Source organism: Protomyctophum parallelum (genome assembly GCF_964188405.1).
Source record: "Protomyctophum parallelum genome assembly, chromosome: 4".
Taxonomy (NCBI): Eukaryota; Metazoa; Chordata; class Actinopteri; order Myctophiformes; family Myctophidae; genus Protomyctophum; species Protomyctophum parallelum.
Window position 1 is genome coordinate 6,232,796 of NC_139700.1, and position 27,681 is coordinate 6,260,476.

The 27,681-nt window shown below is 43.6% G+C and overlaps 1 protein-coding gene across 3 annotated transcripts in view; it reads left to right on the plus strand.

Annotated features, from left to right (window-relative positions):
* Positions 1 to 27,443, plus strand: part of LOC310857916 (homeodomain-interacting protein kinase 3-like) — a 42,272-nt gene extending 14,829 nt beyond the window's left edge. Inside the window, exons 5-18 of one of the 3 annotated variants that reach the window (XM_083763907.1) lie at positions 3,265 to 3,388; positions 7,989 to 8,108; positions 8,541 to 8,627; positions 9,616 to 9,800; positions 11,217 to 11,382; positions 12,944 to 13,067; positions 14,480 to 14,574; positions 15,094 to 15,236; positions 15,683 to 15,853; positions 16,438 to 16,827; positions 17,325 to 17,486; positions 18,521 to 18,831; positions 21,979 to 22,136; positions 22,804 to 27,443. In XM_083763907.1, the coding sequence (XP_083620033.1) occupies positions 3,265 to 3,388; positions 7,989 to 8,108; positions 8,541 to 8,627; positions 9,616 to 9,800; positions 11,217 to 11,382; positions 12,944 to 13,067; positions 14,480 to 14,574; positions 15,094 to 15,236; positions 15,683 to 15,853; positions 16,438 to 16,827; positions 17,325 to 17,486; positions 18,521 to 18,831; positions 21,979 to 22,136; positions 22,804 to 23,400 (2,833 nt within the window). In that variant the 3' untranslated portion in view covers positions 23,401 to 27,443. The remainder of the gene's footprint in view (positions 1 to 3,264; positions 3,389 to 7,988; positions 8,109 to 8,540; positions 8,628 to 9,615; positions 9,801 to 11,216; positions 11,383 to 12,943; positions 13,068 to 14,479; positions 14,575 to 15,093; positions 15,237 to 15,682; positions 15,854 to 16,437; positions 16,828 to 17,324; positions 17,487 to 18,520; positions 18,832 to 21,978; positions 22,137 to 22,803) is intronic. The other 2 variants (XM_083763909.1, XM_083763908.1) reach the window with 2 other exon arrangements.
* Positions 27,444 to 27,681: the final 238 nt, after the last annotated feature.

Here is a 27,681-nt window from a genome sequence, read left to right on the forward strand (position 1 = left end):
TGCTTTGGCTACAGGTGTTGAGGAGGTTGTTTGGTTCACATCCTCAAACCCTAACATACGCCGCTAGTGTGTGGGTGTATATATATCCATTTTACTTGAGTCACTGCAGTTTTATTCTACACACCAACCCACCTACCCACCAGAATGTGTGTGTGCAAACTGTGCATGTGCATGATTATGCACACACATCATGCACAGTTTCTGGACTGGTGGAGTAGTTGCTGCAGCTTGTATGACTAGCCAGCATTTTGAGCAATATGGCATTAATAAAGTCTTTTTTTTTGGTCGGAAAAGGTGCATTTTGTTTTGAATTGACCAATAAACCAGTCCCTGACTCCCCAAACTGTTATTTGTCTCTAATCTAGAATAGGTTTACGTCGATATTAATTAATACCACATTATAAAGCTCTGGTAGTGTAATGGAAAACAGGAAGTCAAGTTCAAGAAACACAGGTTTTAACTCATTTCTGATTGAATCCATTTCCCTGAATTGTTCTTACTTATCGTCACTGTCGGGCAGAAACCTCGTTATATAAATGAATGCCGTACTTCATCATGCAAGAGTGTCACACACAAGTAGTGAAAACAACCGATCTACCATCTCACAACCTTAGAGTATAAATATAATAGAGACGTCACCGAGAGGAACCCCTGAGGTGAAAAAGAAATAGTGGTCGAAAGTGTTATTGCAGCACTGCTTTGCGCACGTTCACGTATGGGCCCCATCACGTGAACGCTATGTTTCGAACGCATGCAATGATAGTCAACAGCCCAGCGCGTCTGGCCCATAAGCAATCCCAGAATGCACCGTGGTCCGTTTCCAACCTGAAAGAACGCCTCATGCGCTGGGTGAGCAACTCGATGCAAGTGGATGGGAGGAGAAATCTGGTGACGTCTCTATTCATATATATACTCTTAAGCTCACAACGCACTGCATTGTCCGCTTGTAGATTGGACCATTTAAAATTAAAGTTTTCCAGCCGACAGCAACCGGTCCATAACCAGTAACGGTAAAACAGTGACCTTTTGTGCTATTATCAGGTTCTCTAATATCATCTTTTAAATCTATAACATGACTGCTCAGGTCATGGTGTGGGGAAAAATGTTTTTCCCCCTTAAGTTTCACTCAATGCATGAACATTTAGTAACACACCGCAAGCCAAAATGAAAAAGTACAGCTTGTACAAAATCTCCCCACCTCCTCTTCCTTTAAAAAAAAAAAAGAAGAGGTCTGTAAACTACTTTCCACAGTTGAGGTTAGTGAGATCTTAGTGTGATAACTTAATCTTTAGTCGGGGGGTGGTATGCATGTGCAGTATGTGAAGTGGATTGTTTTTCCTTTAGAAAACATATCTATTTTCTTACCAACTCAGTCCAGCCTATATTTTAATAATTATGCTAGTGTTGTCAATGTTTTCTCTTTGCAGCCCACCAGGGTGATTTATTTTCCCCCTTCCTTCTGAGCGCTGCCTAATGTGACGATGTGAAATGTGATATATTCTATCTTTTCCTTGCATAAGCTTTTGAATGAGAACAATTTGTGCCTGTCCTCAGTTAAGAGTCAAGACCTGAATGAGATCCTGACTGTAGCGATTATGTTTCCCTCTATAGGTGGCTGGGTGCCTTTCACTTCTCAGTGACTGGCTGGGAATACCCATTTGATTACAACCTTGACTTCATTAAAACCATTGGTGTAAAGTAACTAAGTAGATTTACTTGAGTATTGTACTAAAGTGCAAATTAGATTTTTTTTTTTATACATTTGAAAATACATTCTGCATAATGAGTACTTTTCTACTTTTGGCCCTTTTTAATACATGTTGATGCCAATACCTTTGGTACTTTTACTCCAAGTAAAATTTGAATTTCCAGACATCTACTTGTTACATTGCAGTATTGAGCCTTTTTACTTATGTAAATCATGTGCGTACAACCCAAGGTTATGTCCTAAACTCCTTAATTAAAGAAAATATTTTAAGCAGATCCCCCCCCCCCCTTATAGCTACATTGCATAACTCAACACTTCCTTCTCTTTGAGGATCCACAGGAAATGGCAAATGCTAACTTCTTCCAACTGCATGAGGACAGAACCTATGCGTAAAATAATGGACTTATTGAATGCATTTGTGACTGACTATGCATGCATGTATCCGTGTACTCGAAAGTCTGGCCCAGTTTGTCAGCCCAAACTATACTATATGTTGTCATATTATGGTCTTTCTCGTGTCCACTTATTGCTCGGCAACCACCGTGGTCATCACAGCATGCGTTACTATTTACATTAATTGTTGCTTAGCCCCACATAGTTTTGCCCAGATCTAATAGCCCATTGTATTCTAAACCATGCAAAACCTAATTCTTTGAGTATCAGTCTTCTGTCATCTTTAATAATCGTGCTGCATTAACATCATATGAGTCTAATTATGAAATAGCTCGAACCAGTGCTGGTTATTTAGTTAGGACCCGCTACAGTGGTGTTCTTAACCAGGATGTAGAAACCTCTACTTCAATGCTCTACGAGTTGCCAGATATTCTGTCTCAGACGACTCGTGCCAAAGGTAATCGAAGCTATTCAGGGTATCTGGGTTCAGTGGGTTGTAAAGCCAGACACCTTGGTTCGTATGTGTTGACATGTTCTTGATCTTGGATCTTGTGTCTTGCTTAAGTGCTGTAGATTCTGAGGATTTGGGATCGTTGGAGATACCGCGTGCGTTGCTTGGTATCTGAGGTTTAGAGCCTGTGATCTGCCTTTTATGATGTGTGCAAGTCTAGTGTCACGATGGTATCACCACTGAGTATATCCATCTTTGGGGTTTCTACATTAATCTGATGTCGGCGCTGGATGTCAACGTTGTCTCCATATATGGGACTATAAGTTATCCCCATATATGGAGCTCTACGTGAAAGCCTTCGCAACACTAATGTAAAACAATGCGAGTACATGTTTCCAGTCCACATTCTTTACCCCAAGCAGCCAGATCTTAATTTTCCATGCAAAATTATTAGTTGTTTATTTAACGTATATGTATAGTGTAGTTCCTGTTTGTCTCGCCTACCTCACCTGCTACGTGTGTGTGTGTGTGTGTGTGTGTGTGTCTCTTTCTCCTTCTCTCCCTGGTCTGTCCATTGCCTTTTAGACCCAGGCCGTCCTATTCTGGAACACATGATTGCTGTGCCTTGGATGGGTGGCTGTCTTTTATTTCGTGTTAAAATTTGCTGCTTCAATTAATCTGTCTTTGCATCTCTCCTCTTTGCTTTGTGCAGGGCTCCTGAGATCATCTTGGGTCTGCCTTTCTGCGAGGCCATCGACATGTGGTCACTTGGCTGTGTGATAGCCGAACTCTTCCTGGGCTGGCCCCTCTACCCCGGAGCACTGGAATATGACCAGGTATTCATTACATCATTACACCATGAGAGAGACGACCATGCAATCGCTGTAGGGGTGCAACACTGAACACATTTAGGCCTGATGTCGAAATCAATAACAAGTATTCTGAAAGAATATTCAAAGATTTGTGCCGCATTTTTAAGATTTTTAAAAAATGGCAGACGAGTGGCGAGCTATGAGCTTGTAGGTCTGCTATTTTTTAAAAAGTTTAGCTGTAGATCTGCTATTTTTCAATAGCTAAAGTATAACATAAGGCTTAGTTAAAACACCAAAACGAGTTCCCGTCTAGAATGGGTTAATCGACTAAATCCATTTAATTGAACATAAGATATTGTCAAATTTAAATGAATTCATCAATTCAAAATTAAGTAAGATAAAGGCTTTATTTTAACACTCTTACATGGGGAGGTGGGGTGCACTGCCAACTAGTGGCGGAAATCTGTATGTACCTGATGATACAGAGGGCTACGATTCGATTATAAATCGATTACCGATGCAGCACGATGCATCTCGATTCCAATACATGATTTATGCCCCCCCTCACTGTGTGACTAATAAACAAAGTGCTTTCTAGTGATCCATAATGAAAACCGATAATGAATTCTGTACAAAAAAAATAATATATATATATATAATTTGTGAATCAATTTATAATCGTCCATGTCCGCATCGCAATTTTATTTTCCACCCCTACTGCAAACCTCGCCCATTTGCAATAACGGTGAGTAATTCAATACCGTTAGCAGCGAGTTGATTATGTTGCTAAATCTCCATTAATGCTCTCCGGGGTGCTCTATGGACAGTGTATGTTGTTATTGCTCTCCGGGGTGCTCTTTGGACAGTGTATGTCAACAAATCCTGTATAAAATCAAACCTAAGGCTAATCTGCGCCGAATGAAACAGGAAATTGTTCCTGGCGTCGACGTGCAGTTATTTTCCCACAGGAGACTACGGTCTAAAGCATACTGTACCCCTGGGACCGTGAATGGAGTCCCTCCTAGTGAGGGGGAGTGTGTGTGTGTGTGTGTGGGAATAAGTAAGAAAGAAAACAGTGCTTTCATAGACCATGTTAAGATTATCCCATGCTCCGAAGATCCGAAATTGAAATTCTGTAATCTTTTTCCCAAACCCAACAACCCTATCAACTTTCAGAGAGGTGACACATTTGACGCGTACAACAGTAGCTGTGCGAGTTTGAACAGTCATCGTTCTGAGGCGGTGGTTGTTTGAGAATGTGTTGAGCACAGACTCGTACATATGCGTCTCTGGGCCCTGCCAGGACAAACACACATGCAGTACACACCCATACATACATACGCTCGTACATACTGTACATGGAGGGATACACTGGTGCGTTGCACACAGTGCAACCAGTGAGCCCCCGAAAGAGCGCTAAACCATGCCAAGGCTCGCTCCAGTTCCACCCTGCACAGCAAAATGTATTTATAAACATAAGCCTGATGGTAGATATGTGCATGTGCTCACAAAAATATGCACGGACGCACGTGTGCGCACGCACGCACGCACGCACTCTCTCTCTCGCACACACTCACACACACACACACACACACACACACACACACACACACACACTATGGTGAGTGGTCAGTGTGCATCATCAGCAGGTTCTTAGTCCAGTATTCTCTGGCCTTTCTGAGCATTTGTTCAGCGCTGTAAACCACACACACACACACAGAGTTGTATTAAAACAAATCACTGATGCTTTGCATCACTCACTCCTGTTTTGCACTCTAACCTTTTACCAAACACAGGCATTTATTTTACTAGACACTCACTAGACACTGGCCTGACTGAGGAAGTGAGAGTTTGTGAGCCTGAGGCAATCAAGAGGGTGGATCTACCACATTCTACCAGTCATTATAGTCGTCCTGATCAAAAAGCTCAACTAAGCCTTGTTTGGCTGTGAAGCAGTATATGAAACTAGACTACGGCAAGTACGGCATGGTATTTAGGCTGGGAAACAGAACCTGCAACCTAGACCTAACCTTTCTGTGGAGACAAGTCATAATTTAACTGTAAATCAGTTAACTTGACACTGTATGCCATGCCTAGTGGGGTTGGACTTCTCCCAGAGAGAGATCTGCTCTCCAGCTGAAAACATCAAGGAAAAAATAAATCTATACAAAAAAGCAGAGATCCGGGCACACTTAATAGTTAAAAAGGAGGAAAACTTTATTAAACCAACATGTTTCGACCTATACCGGTCTTCATCAGGGCTTCTCAGGAACTGATCCTGAGAATCCATCTGAATGCACATGTTATCTAACTCCTTATATGGGGGGCAGAAATCTGTAGGTACCTGACGTTAGGATTCTGATTCAGAGGGCTATGATTCGATTATAAATCGATTACCGATACATCACGTCGATTACCGATGAATCACGATGCATCTTGATTCAAATAGGATTTATTTCCCCCTCACTGTGTGACTAATAAACAGTGGTTTCTAATGATCCGTATTGCACCGTGATGAACTGTAATGATCCGTATTGAGTGGTGCAACCACTCCCTTATGGAGCCATGTGTGTGCCTGGCTGGGTGCCTGGCTGGGTGTCTGGGTATGAGCACGAAAACAGCATGGTTGTTTTTCACCACCTGTGTGCAACCTAACGCACACACAAACACACACGCACGTTCCAACCTCCAACTTAGCTTTTTAGTTTGTATCACCTCGCTAAAGAAAACCATGTAGGTTAAACAGTCAGCGAACACTGCACTGCACTTGAGATTGGCTGTGTTCCAATAGATTACTTTAAATTAAACAAGTTTAATTAAACCTGTCTATCCATTTCAGACCCGCAGCAATTATAATGGTTCTGACTGAAGGGACATATTTTCGACCCTCTCGGGTAGGGTTTCTGGTTACTGGTGAACTTTCTACCATCTAACGTGCGCCCATAACCAGAGACACACCATGCCCTGAGAGCATAGACCACACCTATACAAATAAAACAGTTGACTTGTATATTTTATGATGCACCTTTTCTGCAGTCTATGCAAGTGGTTGCAGTATGGCCCCTCCAGGGCTGGACTGAGACAATAATTCGGCCCAGACATTTTCGTGAAATTTGGCCCAGCCTGGCCCACCACAACCAGCGTGCAGATACTCTACTGGCTTTTCGGGTCGAGGCCCATACAAATAGTTGAAATACAAGCACCTTAACACCACCATATTTTCAGTACAACATAAATAATACACAACCAACAGACAACTAATTTAACATTTGGCCCATCTCTCAACCGTTTCGGACGCGGGTCGACTCGCCGGGAACCGGGTCAGCACCCTGGGCGCGTTCCTGTGGGTCTGGGGACTTCCGGGGACCCCCACACGGAGTTCACCACTCACTTCACATGGGGGTGATTTTGTTTTCACCAATCACCCCCCAAAACATCCCAGGAAATGCATCAACATTAATAATTTCTCAGACCAGGGCATTCTTAAACTATCTAATCCTCAGTTCCTGTCTCCTACACAGAAACGTCTAGTACCAAAACAGCAATGTTACATAGACGGGCTCACAGCTATAGAGCAATTTCCATTTCCATTTGTGTCTTGTTATATTATTGCACATGTTGTAGCCCATTTAATTTCCGCGAAGAAGAAAATACTATTGTGATGTTTTCACTATATTCTCTGCAGAGCCTATAGAGGCCTTATCTTTTCAAGGTTGGTAGAAGAACGAGAGTAGAATAGCACTCCGTTGTTAAAGCACGTAAACACACATTAAAAACATCTGTAAGACACCGGCTACATCTGCCTTACCTGGCCCTGGAATATATTTTGTGCCAGGGCAGGGTTGGGACTAAAAAACAAAAAAAATAACGGGACCCATAGAAATGTGTCCGACTCACACATGGTTACTGTTTGGGAACCAGTGTGTATACAGTATGTACGGTATTTATTTACAGTGTATGCAGTCTTGGCAGAGTACTAAAGGTTGAAGTGCAGGCACGGATATAACCCTGGCCAGGCCTGCACAATGCATAGCCACGTGTACACTATAGCTTACAGACTGCCATTTGGCTAAAATCCAAAAAACAAATGTAAACCATTTACTGTCTTGTCCCGAGGGTTTCTCCTCAACCTTTAACGGCAAGATGGTTAATGAACCATAAACATGCCGATATAGTAATGGGGATGTTGTCGTCTCTGATTATGGTCGGTTCATCTGAACCACAACCACAGTGCACGTTGAAATGTACTTGGGAATCAAATCTATAAAAAATAAAACTCAGTTTGAGCTTTCCTCCCCACTTATCGCCTCATTCTGTCCGTCTGCCTCCATCTCGTCTCGCTAGGGCTGTCACCATTACAGATTTAAGTTGACGATTCATTGTCACACAAATAATGGCGATGATTTAATTGCGTGTTTTTTTTTTTTGGCATTGAACATTGGAACGTTACAATTTGTTTTTCTGTTTGCCTTTTAGGCTTCGTAATCACAAATTGCACTGGGGGGCAGATAACTTCAATATACAAAGAAATCACTTATCTGCTATTTTTTGAAAAATGTTTGAAAATGTATGGACATTTTTCCAATTGTTTCTCTCTCCCTCTCTCCCCCGTCCATGTGGTCAGATCCGCTACATCTCTCAGACTCAGGGTCTGCCTGGAGAGCAGCTGCTCAGCAAGGGAACAAAGACCACTCGCTTCTTCTGCAAGGAGTCTGACTCTCCCTACGCCTCCTGGAGACTCAAGGTATGTGGACATAATTACAGCAACATGGGAAGTGTGCACGCACGCGCGCGCGCACACACACACACACACACACACACACACACACACACACACACACACACACACACACACACACACACACCCCTCTACTGTTAGGCCTGTTTACATTTCACAGTCCCTTGTCATTTTCATTCCGTATGATTTAACATGCAACTGGTGCCATAATAGGCCACCATCATACCACACACACACACACACAGTATTGTAACAAAGTGTAAAAAATAAAGTAAAAACTGAGAAAAGTCCCAGAAAATCCACTGTTCAAGTGCAATATTATAGATGCACGATCTTTCCAAGAGTAATCGTGTTAAATAATCGTGATCTCCATATTGATGTCTCGATAGTAATTTTTTTGCTAAAAACATAATGTGAACGTCTGTGCTGTCCATGCAGTCAACAGAAGACCATGAGAAGGAGACGGGGCTGAAATCCAAAGAGGCCAGAAAGTACATCTTCAGTTGTCTGGAGGACATTGCCCATGTGAGTAGCCTACAGTACGGCCAGTAGTACATCTTCAGTTGTCTGGAGGACATTGCCCATGTTAGTAGCCTACAGTACGGCCAGTAGTACATCTTCAGTTGTCTGGAGGACATTGCCCATGTGAGTAGCCTACAGTACGGCCAGTAGAACATGGACTGCTACGTATCATGGTATAATTAACCCATTCAGGACGGGGACCCCTTTTGGTGTTGTAAGCATTATGTTATACTTAAAAAAAGAAAATAGCAGATCTACAAGCTCATAGCGTTGCACTGAGTGCGCGCGATACGAGCTTGTAGATGTGCTATTTTTTTTTTAACCGTGAACATGTGGCGCAAATCTTTGAATATATATTAATTCAGAGCGAACCTTTTTAACTCAAATCTTTGCTTCTGGGTGGGTGGGGTCCCTGGAACAACATAATTTTCAGATGGGGGGTCCGCAGCCAAATACAGATAATTCTGGGGGTCCTTGACATGAAATAGTTTGAAACTGACATAGAAACATAGATTGTTATTTAGAATCGGTCTAAATGGGCCTTCATGTTCCAGTTTTAGGTGATGAGGTGACCATTGTTTCGGTTGTCACTTTACTGCGACAGCCCATAGTTGTAGGTGGCGGCCTGAGAAAAGAAAAAAAAGTATTTATGTTAGTGTTGATTTTGACAGCAAAGTTTCTTTTAGTCGATGTCTTTTCAATACATTTTCATTTTCGTCTTTTCAATACATTTTATTTTCGTCAAATTGTAGTCAACCTAAATGTTTTCGTGTGAGTCTACAGTTGTTTAGTCGACTTAAATATATTTTGGCAGGCCTTGATGGCGTCGTAACGGCTGATTTTAGGCTTGTTTGCATGCTGAAAATGGCCAATCCACAAGCTCTTTATTTAGTTTTAGTTTTCGTCTGATAAAGAGGCAGTCGACATTTTTCGCCGTAGTTTTAGTCTGCCAACTCAACACTGGTATGTACTGTATGTCTCTCTCTCTCAGGTGAACTTGGTGCTGAGTCCGGACAGCGGTGACGTGCAGGTGGAGAAGGCCGACAGGAGGGAGTTTGTCTCTCTGCTAAAGACCATGCTGCTGCTGGACGCAGAGGACAGGACCGTCCCGTCCGACGTCCTCGCCCATCCCTTCCTCACCATGACTCACCTGCTGGACTACCCACACAGTAACCAGTAAGTCACAGACACACTGGCCTGGCCCAGCCAGCGTGCTTTCTGGTATAGAGGGGCGGGTAGCACATGGAGCAAGCGCTGTATATAATATTGGTTCACCAATCTAATTTACTATTCTGTCCATATCAGGTTGCAACTCAAACGAGGCTGAGTCGACTCTAGCGAACTTCACAACGCTCGACACGGCTTGCTAGAGACGGCGCCCCTCCGTTGTGGTCTAAAACTCTAATTTATTGGCCAAAAAAATAGTCGGTTGTTGGAAAGATAGTTGCGGTAGCGGGATGCGAATCCGGGCAGCTTGATCCGTAGTCTAGTGATTAGACCATTATGTTAGCGAGTTAGCTCCATGAGGTTTGGAATTTGTATTTGAGGGTGAGAATGTGCTCTGCAGCTTCCGCCCCGTGGGTGCCTAATACTTCTTACTAGTAGTACTATTGGTAGGAGCCGAGGGGGGCCAATCAGAGGCAGGTGGGGCGTTACCATGGTTAGAGACGGACGTAGTCTAGAATTAGGCGTCCAGGAGGAGCGCTGAGCAAGGCGTTGCCTAGCAACAGGCGCTGTAAAAATAAAGAGAGATTTTAGCTGTCGCGTTTTATACCATTTAAAGGACAACTTTAGTTTTTTTCAACCAAGGTTCATGTTGTAGGTTGTTATTAGAGAAACTAAAAGATGAGTGTTATATTTTTTCCATTTGCTGCTTTCTTTCGTTATAGGGATTTTAGCTGTTTTGTACAGGGGGGCGGGGGCATTCGAGCATGGTGCTAAATATGTATTTTTTTACAAAATATTATGGAGATTTATTTATTTATTATTTACTATAGCCCTAATAAACCCCAGGGAATTACATCTGACCACAAATAAATCACAGGATCTACTGAATGTGAAGGTAGCCTACTGGGGGGAAGCCACACTGTGTAGGCTCAATGTCAGTTTGACACATTCAGTAGATCTCGTGATGTTTTGTGGCCAGATGAAATTTCCAGGGGTTTATTAGGACTATAGTAAATAATAAAAAAATAAATCGCTATAAAATGTTGTAAAAAAATACATATTTAGCCCCATGCTCGAATGCCCCCGCCCCCCTGTCAAAAACAGCTAAAATCCCTAAAACGAAAGAAAGCAGCAAATGAAAAAAAAATAACACATCTTTTAGTTTCTCTAATAACAACCTACAACATGAACCTTGGTTGAAAAAACTAAAGTTGTCCTTTAAGGGACCTAAAGACGTCTCCACACGTCCTGGGACTCCTACGGGTGTAAAGGGGACGTCCTGGGCAAAAAATAAGAAATCTATAAGATCAGTACGAATCGCAATGTAACACTTATCAGAGTACTGCGACATCCCAGATGATATCTAGTCTGGCGTCACGACATGGACATGCTGCTCACTTTGTTCATGTGCGATTCCTCCTCCAGTGTGCAGTCGTGCTTCCACATCATGGACATGTGCCACAACCGACCCAGCAGCTCCCTGTACGACGCCGTGAACCACAACACAGTGCAGTTCTCCAGACCCCCACCGGCCCCTCCCACGTCCACCGCCCTTCCTCTGGGCTACAGCACCATGCCGGTACACTCGCAGGTATTGTGTGTGTGTGTGTGTGTGTGTGTGTGTGTGTGTGTGTGGGGAGATCGATTTTTGACAATTGTGAATCAATTCATAATCGTCCATGTCTGCATCGCAATTGATCTATCAATGGATTTTATTTTCCACCCCTAATGTAATCTGGATCGGATGTTTGGCACTGAAGCCTATAAACGTGGTGGGCCGAGGTCCCTCAGTCCTTTTTTTATTACCAGCTGCTGTGTAAGCACAGCTGGTCAATATTCTCTCTGCGGCGCTTTCACGCCCACTTGCTGTAGTTGAGACCTATGTTTCTCATTGGCCGTACTGACAACCTATCGTCCTGATTGGCTGCCTCGTTTCTAGGCAACCACACACTTTTTGGTCCTCTAGCCGGCCTCTCAGCCGTGGGATATAAGGCAGCAGCTGGTAATTAATTGATGTCATCAATTCTTGTTTCTTCCACATCAAATGTCTTCACTGAAATGAGCTGATTTGCAAGCTCACAGTTATTGTGACACGTTATGAGATTGAATTGAATGTTCGCCTATTAGAAACATGTCCAGAATAGTGGCACTATGGTTCATATGATTACATTTTGTCCCCTGACTTTAGACAATTGGTTCATTTCTTTGTGGACTGGGGAATTAAACATTATACTGTATCCCACCCTCCCCAGTGTGATATTGTCTTGTCTCTGTGATACAAAATGGACCAAAGAAGCTAAAATATATGATGGTATGTTCAAGAACATTTACAACAATTTAAGAGCATGCGACAAAAGTGTTAGTGTATAAAGTGCATTTGATGAGAGAATGGTTTGAAATCCCCACTGCTCCAGGCCATCCCAATTCATTTGGGAAGACATTATGTCATTAAATGTTGGCCTGTGGACACCCTCGTGTCCAGTACACAGAATGTATTGACACATACCGCTATCTATAAATATGCTTGGCTATATTATTTAATCTTGGCTTATGTAATTAGTACGTGCAACTTTTGCCAACTTTTGTGGTTCAAGCAAGGTTGCCATCTTCTGGAAAGAACGTGGTACTGCTGCATCATGGTGGAATAGAATAGCAGCATTACTAGCATAGTCCCCACTCCTTGGGATGTCACTGTATTTGTATACACTCACACTCACACACACAAAATTCGTCTTCTGCATTTACCCATCCTATAACGATTAGGAGCAGTGTGCAGCCATTCTACAGCGTTGACAAACGGTGATGACTCCGTCATCTTACCACTTTTTTTCCCCCTACACCAACAATTTCCAACCTGTGGCCTGTGCGGTATTAATGCACATAATTAGAGGGGGCCCCCCCCTCCCTACCCTGAAAGTATACATAGTCGATTGACCATCATTAAAATAAAAAAATGCTCTGAAGACGCACGTGGCCCACCCATTTGACCACTTGCGGCGGCTGCCCTGTTGATTCCCTGATCCAGTAAGTAAAGGTTGGGAGGAACCACTGCCCTGCACTTTTTTTTACTGCACTCTTACTGTCATGTTCTTTCATTTTATGAACTTGCTCCCCCTTTTCCCTCGTTCCCCCGGCCCTCTTCCCCCATGCAGGCGATGACTCAGTCGGCGCCGTCAGTGATGCATCCTGGGTTGGCTCTGTCAACTGGAAGTGGTCAGTTTGGCTGCAGTGACTCATTCCCACCCGCCCTCATCCTCTGTCCACCCAGCATGCAAGGTATCAAGTCCACTTCCTGCTTTGTTTGATTGAACGCTTTATTAGCCCATTCTGACCTGAGATCAGATTCATACGAGGTTTCCGCCGGACACACACTGGTCTGATGAACCCATTCTGACCTGAGATCAGATTCTAAAAATGTCAGTCGCTCTTCCATTTTTCAAAAAATAGCAGACCTACAAGCTCGTATCGCGCCACTCGGTGGCGCGATATGAGCTTGTAGATCTGCTATTTTTAAATGGCTAAAGCATAACATGATGCCGACACCAAAATGGGTGCCCGTTCAGAATGGGTTAGACAGAAATGTAAAAACAGCCCGTCAGACACTTCAGTCTAAAAGGGCCCTATATGTATTCAATTCATAAACATGAAATTCAATATCGTCATTCACAATCACAAAGTATAAAACTACAGAGTGGAAGAAAAAAAAAAGGGGTGGGGGGGGGGGGGATCACCTGTAAAGAGGAGTAGAAGTGATTATATTATTGGCCTGTTTTAAAGGAAGCCAGTGTGATGTGCATTTTTGAGGGAACGGGTCAGGGCATTCCACACTTGGGTGGCAGTGCTGTAGAAGGATACTTTCCCCATGTTTGTTTGTTAACTGGGTGACACCAGATCGTTGTTCTCGCTCCCTCTAGTATTACGTGGCTGTCACTTTTTTTTTTTAGATAATTTAACCCATTCTGACCGGGCACCCATTTTGGTGTCGGCATCATGTTATGCTTTAGCTATTGAAAAATCGAAGAGCGACTGACATTTCTAGAATCTGATCTCGGGTCAGAATGGGTTAATCAGACCAGTGTGTGTCCAGTGGAAACCTCATATGAATCTGATCTCAGGTCAGAATGGGTTAATCAGGGTACTGAGGGCGTCGAGGGCAAAGCCACGTGTACAATTTTGTTCAACCACTTGACTTATGTCCTGTTTACTTTGTCCTCCTGCGATATCCAGAAAATAGATGATGGTTTCCGAGCTCGATGTGACTCATTGTGAATGAATGAATGAATACTTTATTAGACAGAAATGCTAATGTATAGTACAGTCAAACACAAAAAAAAGTCCTGCGGTCTTGTTTCCATTCAGGTCCTATGGAGCTTGTAAATTTGAATTTGGGAGAATTTCTTTGAATTTATGCTGATATTATTAATGACATTTCCGAAATGGGAACACACACCAGGCTGAAAGAACACAAAATACTCTTAATTAATGTTATTATAAATCCAAATCCATCTCGGCCACAAATAGCTAGTTGTTTCTAGAGTTGAATACCTTTTTGTTCTAACATAAAAAAGATGGTAAAACATTGCAGAACATGTTTGCCTTATCCGCAAAGCTGCATCTCTCCTACTGCTGATCAGAGAAATGGAAGACGCTGAATAAATGACCACTCTTGTCTCTTTGTCTGTTTTTAGGCAACCTTAATCAGCCAACAGGGTACTCCGTTCCCATGGTAACTCAGGCCCCTCCCATACAGCCCCTACCAATGAGGCCTGGAGTCATGGCACAGGTAAAAACACACAGAACAACATCCTCGTACAACCGCTTCACGCATGAATATCAGATCCACACGGCAAGCTCGCGACACATTATGATGCGCAGTGAGCTTGTAGATTGTATGTTTAACCCATTCTGACCTGAGATCAGATTCATACGAGGTTTCCGCCGGACACACACTGGTCTGATGAACCCATTCTGACCTGAGATCAGATTCTAAAAATGTCAGTCGCTCTTCGATTTTTCAAAAATAGCAGACCTACAAGCTCGTATCGCGCCACTCGGTGGCGCGATATGAGCTTGTAGATCTGCTATTTTTAAATAGCTAAAGCATAACATGATGCTGACACCAAAATGGGTGCCCGGTCAGAATGGGATAAGGATGTATAGGAAACAAAAAATGTACGGACCCACAAATGGGTCACCAGTGGTTGGGAAACAATGCTCTAAATCCTTTGCGTTAATTCATCCATTTGAGTGTTTGCATAATGAACAGTTTGACTGCGTAATTAACCTCTGTGTTGTGTACTAGCAGGCCTGGTCGAGCCGAGGGCAGCAGCTCCTCGTCCCCGCAGCCTGGCAACAGATGACTGCGGTGGGCCCTCCTCCCTCTCACCCCCCGCCCCCGCCCCCCTCCTCCCTAACCAACGACACGCAGAGGATCAGTGACTGGGGGTGAGTCACCCGGGCCGTCGGAATCGTGGAAATTCCCCTGCTTTTAGGATTTTCCCCTTGGCGTGGAATTTCTCTGTGGTCATGGAGGGGTTTTTTGTTTTGTTTTTGTCATTTGGAATGGAGGGGAAAGTTTTCCAGAATTAAAAGAAAAAGCAACCCCCGTCACAATACGTTGTATTGTGTTAATCCTAGAATGGATACAGGCTGGTTAAAAAAAAAAACATATATTTTTGAGTGGTGCAACGACTCCTACAACCAGCAATGTCCGTGCGTATGTGGCCATGAGCACGAGTATATGACTATTAGTATCAGTAGGGGCACTGTTTGCCAGAAACATATTTTATGATGAAAGATTGCAGAATTTGCCATTAGACGTTTAAAAATGTTCTATCCAAACAAAGCACAACATTCTTCAGTTTGGTGCTTTTTTTTTTTGCCTGTTGCAGGAAATTGCATCCTCATAGTGGCCACTACAACTCTGTGATGCAGCAGCCTCTCTTGACCAATCACATGTCAGCCATGTCTGCCCCTCAACCAATCAACATTGGCATAGCCCACGTCGTGTGGCCCCAGCCAGCCAATAAAAGGAACATTAAGGAACGGCATGCCCACAACAGGTGAGTCTTTTAAACTTGAAGGAACAGATGGCAGGGAATATTTTTGGGAATTGTCCAGTTAACGAAGAAAACTGTTTATACTGTACTGCTGTTTAAACCACTGTTAAAAGCTGCTGTGTAAACTGTACTCTCCAGTATCAAATGAGTAAGGCAGTAAGTGCAAAAGGTACTCTATGTCTCAAAACAGAAGCACAATTAGAAGACACAAATAGAAGAGCTGGAAGTATTTCCTATTCTATTTGTGCCTTCTCTTTGGACACAGATGTGTTGCTGTCGGGCAGAAACCTTGCCCTGTGTTTTTTTTTTTATGTGTCACAAAAGTTGCAAAAATAGCGCATTCTACCAGCTAACATATCAATCTCCTGTTACATTTTGAAATATTTGAAAAAAAGGGTTTCACAAATGACTCAGAACTTGCATGTCCCATATGGCAAGGCCTGAAAACGAGAAGTTAAAACATCTGCACAATGGTTTAAAGCTCCCAAGACCTTGGGGAAACCAGGCAAATACGACTTGACAACTGAAATACTGAACCCGTTTGTTTTAATGTAGTTTATTGTACCATTCGTTATTTCTATCTGAAGGAACTCCTCTCACGCCAGCAACGTCCACGTGTCCATGTGTCGAACACCCAAGATGGCGGACGTCATTGCGCAGGCGTCGATGGCAAGAAACCGCTCCCAGCGGAGGGAGTGGCCTCCGCAGGGAACCAGGAACCAGGAAGTGCCGAACACGGACGAGGAGGAGGAGGACGAGGCCGAGGAGGACGTGAGCTGTTTCAAAGAGGTGGCGGCGGCGCCGCCCTCCTCTGACGGACAGCTGGAGGTGGCCAATCATCAACAACAGCGAGAAGTGGCGGTCCTGATGGGCGACACGCCGAGCCCCACCCCCAGCGTGATCAGCATCCGCAGTGAGGTGACCGACGGAGAGGAGGACGTGGAGGACGACGAGCGCCTGAGGTGCCGGCTGCGAGAGTGAGTGACGCCAATGATTAGGGTCGTCCCGGTCCGATCACGTGATTGGAAATCGGGGGGGAGCAAAAAAGGATCGGATCGGGATCGGATCGGGAGCAAAAAACGAAAGCTTTATCTACAAGATGGGCATAGAAAGAAATAATGCAATGTCAGACCCACTATCTCACAGTAGAAGGTTCTATTGAAGTGTTAAGCACATCATGAACCTGGCTGCTAACTCATTTCAGAGTCTATACATTTCTTTCTCTCCTATCAGAGCGCCTCTTTATTATGTGCAATAAAAGCCAAAACGGTAAATTATTAATGCACAGATATTGACCACAAACCTGTGTGGTGGGGAGGGGAGGGGGGGGGGGGGGGGTGGCAGTTGTCTGTTGAAGTGAGTTTGCCCATATCTTTTTATAGAAGTCATTCATCTCAGGCTGGAGGCGTGAATGTGTGTCGTACAGAAACCACGCGTCTCTCCATTGATAGTTGACATTGTGTCTCTTCTCTAGGTGTAAAGGGGAGTGTGTGTGTGAGGCGTGCAGAAACACCAGTGTGTCTATGGAGAGGGTGTGCTCTCTCAGCAGCCCAGACAGCAGCCTGAGCACCGGCTCCTCGGCCTCCGAGTCGCCACAGTCCAGTCCTTCTCTGTCGCCGTGCAAGAGGCCCAACAGGTAGCATTCTGCGGGGGGTTGTTGGGCAGTGGTCGGTTGGGTTGGGTGGGGTGGGGTGTATTGAAACGTTCTTTAAAAGGTTGACATGACTACACCAAAGTATGAATTACAAAGTTTACTGACTTCAGCAGTTCAACAATACAAACGGGTGGATACAAAAACAACGTGGCTTTGGTTCAATACTTTACGTGCATTCTGTCGGCCTCGTTGCACCAAGAATGTAAACGACTAGAACAATATGTACGTTCCTTTTAGGTTGTGAGTTCACACGTGAAGTGAGGCTTCTGGTTAACTCCTTCACAATAAAAGTATTTTTTCTTACTCCAAATAAAGAACAATAGTAAATCCACAACAATTAATTATATTTATGACCTTTTAGCTCAACATGAAATTAACTTATTTTAGCTCAACATGAGAATTAAATAAATCACGAATCACAACATGGGGGGGGTTATGTCTCCCAAGTCTGCCTTGCTGTTTCTGAGGGCAATGTTTGCGGTAGGTAGCAAACATTAACGTTAGGGCGCGAGTTCAGAATAAGAATAAGCTAATATCTGCACTGCGTGGGTGTGGGTGTTTTAATTTATTCACTGATTTAATAATGTTACACTGGCTGGCTTGATATCAGTGTTCGTGTTTTACATATTCCTTTCATTTACCAACATGATTTTAGCTGGGGACCACCTGGAACCCCCTCAAAAAGCACTTGTGGACCCTTATGGGTCTGTAACTCTGAGAGTGTACAAATGTAACGGGTCCATTTGGTTCCATTTGTTAAATAATTTGTTAAATAAACATTGATTTTACAATATAGATTGCGGTCCATGCCATCGGTAGACTAATATGCATGTCAAACTGGTGGTTAAGAATCACTGCTAGAGCTGTAAAGACCTTCTCTTATGGGGGTCCCTGGCATATCTTTTCAAATGGGCGTCCGTGGGCTAATTGGTGTCCATTTGGGGGTCCTCTGCCCTAGAGTATGGATGCTGGAGTTCTTAACTGGGCCATTATTGTTGTTTTCCACGAACGCGCAGCATGTCCGAGGACGACGGCCACGAGAGCGGCTGCGACACGGTGGAGGGCTCGCCCACCTCGGACACGTCCACCTCCCCGCGCGGCAGCAGCCCCTACCGCTACCACGGCAACCGCAACAACAACCACCACAACCACCACCACCAGCGCCCGCCCCTGGCCGCCATGGTGGCGAGGCTGGCGGCGGCGCCCGCCACGGCGGTCCAGGGGGGTAGACCCACCCACCACGGAGTCCGGACCATGGTGGTTCCACCGATGAGAGTGCAGAACAACAACAACTGCCTGGGAACGGAGGGCCGTGCCCATAGAACTGGTGAGTGGCGCGCGGCTTAGCTTTTTTTGTTTTTTTTGGTTCGACGTTTCTTTATTGACCCATTCTGACCTGAGATCAGATTCTAAAAAATGTCTTCTACGTCCTGACAGTTTTCCATTCTGACCTGAGATCAGATTCTAAAAAAAATGTCTTCTACGTCAGTCGCTCTTCGATTTTTCAAAAATAGCAGACCTACAAGCACCGAGTGGCGCGCTAAGAGCTTGTAGATCTGCTATTTTTCAATAGCTAAATCATAACATAATGCTAACGCCAAAAGGGGTTCCCGTACAGAATGGGTTAATATTTTCCAAATCATAATATGGGTCAATAGATCGATAGCATACAAAAAGAGTATACCGTATGATTTTTTTGTGTCATGATGACTGGGTTTAATTCAATGTTTCTTCACATATAATATATATTACCTGGTCTACTGTCACCTGTGCTTTGGCCATTTCTGCTTTGCAGGTCATGTGGGAGTGTTCGGGGCTCCCCCCCACCCCGTAGTGGGTCATAGCGGGCCGTCCCACCCCGTAGTGGGTCATAGAGGCTCTAACAGGTGATAATTTTAGAACATGACTGCCGGCACACCGAGCTGGTCATGTTCTAATACCTTTAGAAATGCATCCATACCAGGACATACTAGTGTTATTCTAAGTAAGCCTTTCTGAGCCATGAGGCCCCATAGGGCAGCAGGCTATCTCCTGTTTCTGTAGCATGAGGCAACTTGATGTACAAGTACACCCCCTGGACATGATGTACAGTCAAGTACACCCCCTGGACATGACGCTACTATGTCGCCCAGTCCAACCCTTGATGCTGAGTGCCAAGCAGGGAGGCACTGGGCCCCATTTCTTTTAGAGTGATTGGTATGACCCGCCTGAGGGTCGAACCCCAACCTCCCAGTCTCAGGGCGGACACTCTAACCACAAGGCCACTGAGTTGGGCGTTATCTAAAGACAATGTTTAATAATGACTAATACATACCTCTTTCCTTTTAACCTTAAGACTTAATTGGAAACTTAACCCAGTTTAGCTTTACCAGTTAATACTGGTATGTTTAAACAACTCTGTTTCACAGAACAAGACCAATTCATACAGTTTGGTTCTGGTAGTGTGAGAAATCCATATACAACTAAACGGAAAACCATTAGCCTGTCTCACCTGTCACCATGATAGCTGCAGGGGGAGGTTATCAGGTTGCAGTCACGTCAGTCACATCGCCCCCCTCGCCCACACATGACTGTCGGCACCCACGCGGTCATCATGTCCAATGAGCGATTACCTTATGGAAGGGGTGGACAAAGATTTTCAGCTTCTTCTGAAACACCCTCATTTAACTGTCCCTTTCCTTGACATCGCTGGGGGGAGATAATGCAACTTATTCTTTATATCCTGAATATAGTCCCGTGGGAAATGGATGCATTTCTTTACGTTTTGGTTCACAGCCACTGTCTCCGCTGGTTCTTACCAAAATGGCAGAAGTTGCCTGTTGACACTGATCTCAGTTTAGTTCACCATGCAATTCTCCCCAGTCGTCGAGTTTGTTTTTTTAAATGGGGTGCAGAACTTAACTGCCTATAGACAAATCCATGCAGGCTGTCCTGGGCGCAGTCATCGCTGCGGTGTCACATTAAGCACAGCTTGACACCGCAGCATTGGTTGCCTACAGCTGGCCTTACAGGGCACTGCCCTGTGGATTTGACTATAGATCAGAGTCTAAAGATCAACTAAACCCCTGAGGTTCTTTTGTTTTGCTTTTTGCTGAGTGCCAACAATCTGGTGTGTTCTCTTGTGTATCTCTACCTCTTGTTTTCCCCCAGCCTGTACTTAACTATCTGCTTCAATTTGCCACAGTGCTGCTCGGCCTTATGAAGAAAGATACTTGTGCATTTTATATGACAGATGGTTTAATCCTTCTTGACAAGCAGTAAAAGTTACATTGTGCAGCGAAGAAAAGGCGATTGTTATTCTGCCACACCACTACTGTAGCTCAAACATTCCGTTGTTCTCCCCTTAAGGCACTGGCTGAGAAAACATGAAAATGACTGAGAACAGGATTACCCAGTTATCCAGAAAGCTGATAATATGTACCTCATGTAGTTGTTCTTGGCGCTTTATCATTTGTATGTAACCGGCCACTGTGTTACATGTTGCTGATTGTGTTGTTATTCCATACAAGCTATAGTATATTGCTTTATATGAAAATAACTTATCAAAGTGCTCATATATATAATATATGCCACAAAGAATAAGGACCTATTTTTTGTCGATACGCACCGCAATCATGTGCAGTAGATTTTTCCGAGCTCCACAGACCAAACATCTGTATCCATTTATTATTGTTTCTTTTCCCTCTTGTCTATTACCAGGCTTTAATCTTAACATTGGTGGAAACAGACCTTGTAATCCATGTCTGTCAGAGAGTTGTCAGGTTCTATAAATATCTGCTCTCTCTGCAAGTTATCTGACAGGAAGGGCACCATATGTTTGTGGCAGGGATAGACCCTGCACGCAGGTCTCAGACCCATCCTGCCATCTGCTGCCTGGTCAACATGTTCTGCTATATAAATGAACCGGACACTGGTCCTGTCCTATTATTATTATTGAATTCTGCGTCCTCATGCTAATACGTAGCATTGTAATGTTTAGCGGCATCAATCTGTCACTGATTTATCACTGGCTTCCTTATCCAAACTGGATAGGACCACTATCACTTAAGTTTGAGGTTAACGCCGTAATAAAAGTCAACCGTCCAATCTTTTGTGATTTGTAGCTTCACGTTTTCAGGGGGTTCTCTTCATGTACGTCTTCAAACAGAACTCTGTGTTGTTGTTAAAGTACATCATCCTATCTGATTGAACTGTCCTCTTGTGTTGCATGAGTTCTTCCTCCCTTCAGGTTGTTATTGTTTGAAGACTGTGTGTTTGGATGTTTTAAATCCCTGCAGGTTATGTGGGATGAAATCGGTGTATTGTCGAGCATATTTACACAGCGGCCATTTTGATCTTACGGCAGTCATACTCCTCCGGGGGGGGGCGATAGGAAACCCCAACCCGGGACATAAGGGCATGATGGCCAGTGTGTGAGTATGGTCACTTATGTTCCACACCTGATGAGCATGGCTGTTCTCTGTTCCTCTGACAGGCTCAGACTCATGGTCCCGCTCCAAAGGGCGCTGCGGCAATGTAGGCCGACGGAATGTACCCTCCTCTGTGGCCATCCTCCCCTCCGTCCCCCTCCTGCCCCGGCAGCAGAAGATGACTTCACTGCAGCAGCAGCAGCAGCCGCTGGCCTTTGGACAGGTCAGTTCTGTTCACTTTCTGTCTACCCGATGTCTGCAGGCTCAGAATCTGGGAGTTGTTTGACGTCACACATACAGTCTCGCATTGCCAGACAACTAACTGTTCCACATTCTCCGAATGCTAGCCGAGTAACGGAAGCTGCCTCTTGCTGCTCAGACCGGAAAGATGTTCGACCAATCACGACACGGTGCTCATGGAACTCTAGTCCTGTTGACAACACAACCGAGACGGGAGCATAATAGTCATTCGAGCGATTCATGTTGTTTGTGCGCGAACACAGGAATGTGTTCTGGAATTAACACCGACAAGACTAATGACAGACGAAATAACGCAGGAAACGAACTAGCCATCTTATCTTCAACAATCGACACGCTGTTTTGCTTAGCGTAGGACTTTTGTTTTGCCGCTGCAGCAAGTGAGGGGATGCGTCACATCCACTTTATCGTTAACTCATGGAAAGAGCTAGAGAGAATTAGAAATTTGCTAGAGGCAACAGTCTGGCCACGCGAGACTACACATAGGGCTGTCACAAATTCACAATTACAAATTTAACTTGACAATGAATTGTCACACAATTGATTAAACAACATTTGTATTGCTAGAACACCTTTTAACTGTTAACTAGAGTCAACAAACTGGCCCTCTAATGAAGCGCTCTTCCCCTCAGGTGCAGCCTTACGGTTCCAACCACAGCAGCAAGGAATGGAACGGCAACTATGGCCCCCTGCGGCCGCACGCCTACATCCCCCCTACCATGGACACGCATACCTTCACCCATCTGCCGCACAGCAGCCCCACGCACACGGCCGCCGCCCCCCACACGCAGGGCCTCCCCACCCACACCCTGCTGTCCTACCCAGCGGCCGGCCCCCTTACCGCTACCCACCACCACCACCACCCCCACGCCATGCTCTCCTCTCACCCTCACCCTCCCCCTCTCCTCCAGCCTGGCTATGGCCTCTCGCATCCCCAAGGGGGAGCTATAGTTCACCAGGTGACTCTGGGCATCAACTCCCACCCCCACCACCCTGGACACCCCGTTCCCCACACCCACAGGCTGCTGCCCTCTCCGACCATACACCCGCATCACCATCACCAGCCAAGCTACCCCCACCACCACCACCCCCATCAGTTCAAGCCTCTTTTCCCCCCTCCTCCTCACTCCTACATGGCCTCGCCCGCTGCCTACACAGGCTTCCCCCTCAGCCCCACCAAGCTCAGCCACCACCAGCACCACCACCACCACCAGTACTCGTATATCTGAGGAGCAGGACAGGGCAGCAGCAATACCACGTGATGGGGAAACGGGCTGGGACCTGGGCGGGTAGAAGCAGCAGAAATGGACATCTGTAATTAAAACATCCACAAAAAGAAGAAGAGAACGAGGAAGACGCAATTAGGGATAAGAGAATTGATAATGTGTAAATGAGAATGAAATGAGCCGAGGTGTTGCTCGAGGTGATTTAAAGTTTTGTGTGCAGTGTGAGGACGATGACGAGGGGAAAGTGAAAGACCTTCGTCACCTCAACTGCAGTCGTGGTATTGTTTGATTGTCGGTGCAAGGGAGAATTCCTTGTGAAATCATGTCGGCCGATTGAAATCTACAAAGCTTTACAAAGGAAGTGGTGATATAGTGATATAGTGGTGATTAAAGTCAATGATGATGATTGAGAGATTCGAAGTCATATCTCCCGTTAATTAGTGTTTTGCGTAATGCTTGGAATATGAAATGATTAACCGCTGGGTTTTATTTGTCTGAGCCCCATCAGGCCTTCTTTCCTTCCCTTTATCTCTGTTGCCTTGTAGCGTGCCGTGTGCTAACCAGTCAGCTCTGTTTTTGTTAAGCCATCTTGTATTGAACAGACTCAAAATGTTTTTTTCGGGGGCAGACTCACTGCTGCTGATAATCTTCTAGTGCCTTAACAATGGAGTCTATGGTTCTTCGATTTTAAATTTTAAATGGAAACGGGCTTGCGAGCACTTCGGCTTCGGCTTCCGTTAGGTATATAACGGGCTCAGCTAATAGAAGTGGGGTTTAGTTTTAATTTCAGCTAGGGTAAACCCGTCACTTTGCTTTCTAACCGAGAGAATGATTTTACCATACGTAGGTAAATGGATGCACGTTTAGGGCTTTGACTGAAAGAGCGTTTCATGTATATAAAGAATGTTGTGATTTGATATTTTGATAATCGATTTCTATTCACTATAGTACTTAATTCATAACAGTATTGTCACTGTTTACTGTAACTGCAATACAATCTAGATGGCCTCCGGGTTGCTGTGTTTTGTTTTGTGTTTTGTTTTGTTTTCATTTAGGCTATACTTAATGCATTTGACTTTTTAGATTAACATTTTGGGAGTGGTATTGATTAAAATAAATATACAGGTAACAGGTAGATTATTTCACGCTTAATTTTCAAACTGCTTCTCAGTGTTTTAAATACCTTAACCTAGAATCTTTACAGTGTTGCTGGGCTATATAGTGTTCAAGGTAGCCTATAGTGGCAATTGTTTTCAAATATCTGAGACAAAACAGTTGAAGCATGCTGTTTTGTCAGTTTTGATACATTCCTGCAGGGTAGATGCCACAGCAAAACCCCTAAGTGTTAATTTAACTCTTGAGAGTGTAAAACAAATGCATACGGGTTGCACTTTTACTCTCTCTCAGAGTTCGATTAAAACTGGATTTGATTCCTAGTATCATAGAGCTCTGTATTCTGTCAAATGATATTGCCTCTCGTATCGGCTGGTATGTTACTGAAATCAGCACCAAAGAGTCAAAGACTGTTCATTATTCATTTCAGAACCATCGGCTCTAACCCACCTCTCCTTTCACCACCCAACACTGTTGTTTCTATCATCGAGATGATATCAGAATATATTATGAGAACTATATTTTAAAAAGGTTGAGGTTTTATTTTTCTTAGCTTTGTTTGGCAAACTGTATGTCGAATGTATAGATAATACGCTGCTATGTTCTGATTATCTGCCACTTCCGTAGCTGTGAAATTAGAGGACTAATCTTGTTCTGCCCTGCGTTCTTTATTTTGTATTGTAGTTCTGATGACTAGATACAATAGAGGTGGGTTTATTTTGATCATAGAGTATATTGAATAGTATTCTTATAATGCTAGTGCCTCTGTATATTTGCTTTGTCGTTTTGAAGTGATTGTAAACCTGCTGTAATGGAAGTATAAGTTTTCTTTTTGTTTGTTTTTTATTCTGTTGCTTTTTGGTGTGTGTATGGGTGTGATTTTTGTTTGTGTGTGTTGTGTGTGTATGCATTTAGCATCAGTATTTTATCATGGAATTTTAGTTGGGTTCATCCTTGCATTCTGTAATTGGTGTGTTTTTATGTTTTCCTTTTTTTCCTGAGTTTTATTCTGATGAATTTCTTGGCTGTATTTACACTTCTTTGTACTGTACAACTAGTGCCTTCTTCAAATGAGTGGTTCACAGATTGTGTCTTGTATTGATATTGATATCAAAGCGGTTGGACTTTGTAGAACATTGTTCTTGCTAAAAAGGGGATCAGCTCTTAATTTCAGCTCTTGCAACCCCAAAGTTATTTTGTTTATCAGACAAAGCTGACGTCTGAAACGATCCTTGCTTTCCTTCAGAATCCTAAGAAAGTATGAGTCAGGGAACATTTACTACACTCTTTAAGCACCAAGAAACACCGTACAGTACTCAAATATATGGTCGAATACACGCAAATGCAAAGCTTTACTCACAACCGTGAATGTATTTTTGGAACTAAATGTCTTGTCTTTTGGGCTTCACGCGTAATGGTCGTATTTGATTGCATTTGTATTGGCTACTCTGAGATATCTTCTCTGTTTTTTTGACTGGGGTGTCTATTTGATTAATACTTGTGTGCAGCTATTGCCATAACCCCGATTCATACTTGGTTGCACACCGGTGTTGCACACCGAAAATGGCCAATCTACAAGCTCCCAGCTCATTACGTTTTGAGCTTGTAGATCGGCTATTTTCTGTGCGCGATACGATGCACAACAAAGTATAACTGAGGCTTAACCCAGATGTGTTTCAGTCGAGATATTTCATATATTGCTTTATTAGTTCTCAGATACAAAGCTTTTGGTCCAAAGTTGTCCCCCTCCCCATGCAACATCTAATCTATTGTGTCAGGATGTAACCGTTTTGCTATGTTAAAGTCACGGGTGTGCTTTCTGTATTTTGTCTAATATGCTACTGTGTTGGCAATCCCTGATATTTGGATATACAAGAGAGGAGCCCAGGAGCATGCACTGCTAAGCTCTGGATGCTTTATAAGAAATGTATAAGAATGGGTTTGGTGGCACACTGATTGCCTTCACTTGAAGAATTTTGATTTGAATAGAAAAATAATCATCTGTTCAATTTAATTCTGTAATGTGCAGCCTCTCTTGATTACCATGTGTTCTTTTTTCAGCTCAGCACCCATGACAAGATATGTGTAGTTATATCATATGGTTACAGTAATGTACATTTACTATACCATAACACGACCTCTTTTAATTGATTGCTTAAGTGTGTTACCAGAATCAGACCTATACAGAGACATGTCTGCCTCACAAAATAGGAATTTGTTTATGGGAATTATTCTATAAATACCTTCAAGTATTCCAATATGTACTCCCTTGGTGATGAGTGCCTTCATTCGGCAAAATCAATCAATCCTCTTTCGCAATAATGACAAAAGAAAAAAGTAGGGAAATACATTAATTATTCTGTTTTTGCTAGGTTCCCATTATGATAAAATGTAATGGGTTTAATGATTGTCAAGAAAGAATACGTATGTAATTTGGGTTCTGGGCTGAGGAAAAAAAAGTTTTAAGAATTCCTATACGATTCCTATGACACATGTTTAGTAGAAGTTGTTCCACAAAGTTATAATTACTGGCGTCACGTTTAACGTACTTAGACAAAAAATATCTAGACGTGTTTGCTAAATTTAAGCTGTTACTGTTTTAAATGTGTGTACTAGATTGTGTGGCTTTATGATTTCGTTTTTAGATTTTTTTTCTTAAATGCTACACTAGTTTGACATGTAGCAACTGCACTGTGCAATATACAACAGTATGAGGACTGGGGAAATGATTATCGTTTGGATGTATTCATGTGTGTCTTATCAGTTTGCCCCCTCTAGTTCTCAGTGAGTTTCAATGTGACCAAGCCTCATGTACTTGTCACACAAAGCGGGTTCCTTCTCGGTGACTCTTATTGGTGAGTGTCAAATTATGAATTGACGGTGTACTATGTCGAGATTCACTTTGAATTAAAAAAAATGATCTTTTGCTTCAACTATACTGCAGTTTGTGCACTTTTGATGATTAACCTTAGACCTGATGTTGAAATTTAAAAAGTCACCTGAAAGATTTGTGCCACATTTTCACTGTTTTTCAAAAATAGCAGGCCTACAAGCTCGTAGCTTGTAGATCTGCTATTTTTCAATATCTAAAGTGTAACATATATAATGCTTGGTTAAAACACCAAAAGGGGTTCACGCCCAGAATGGGTTAACCAAGAGCCAATGAGTGCA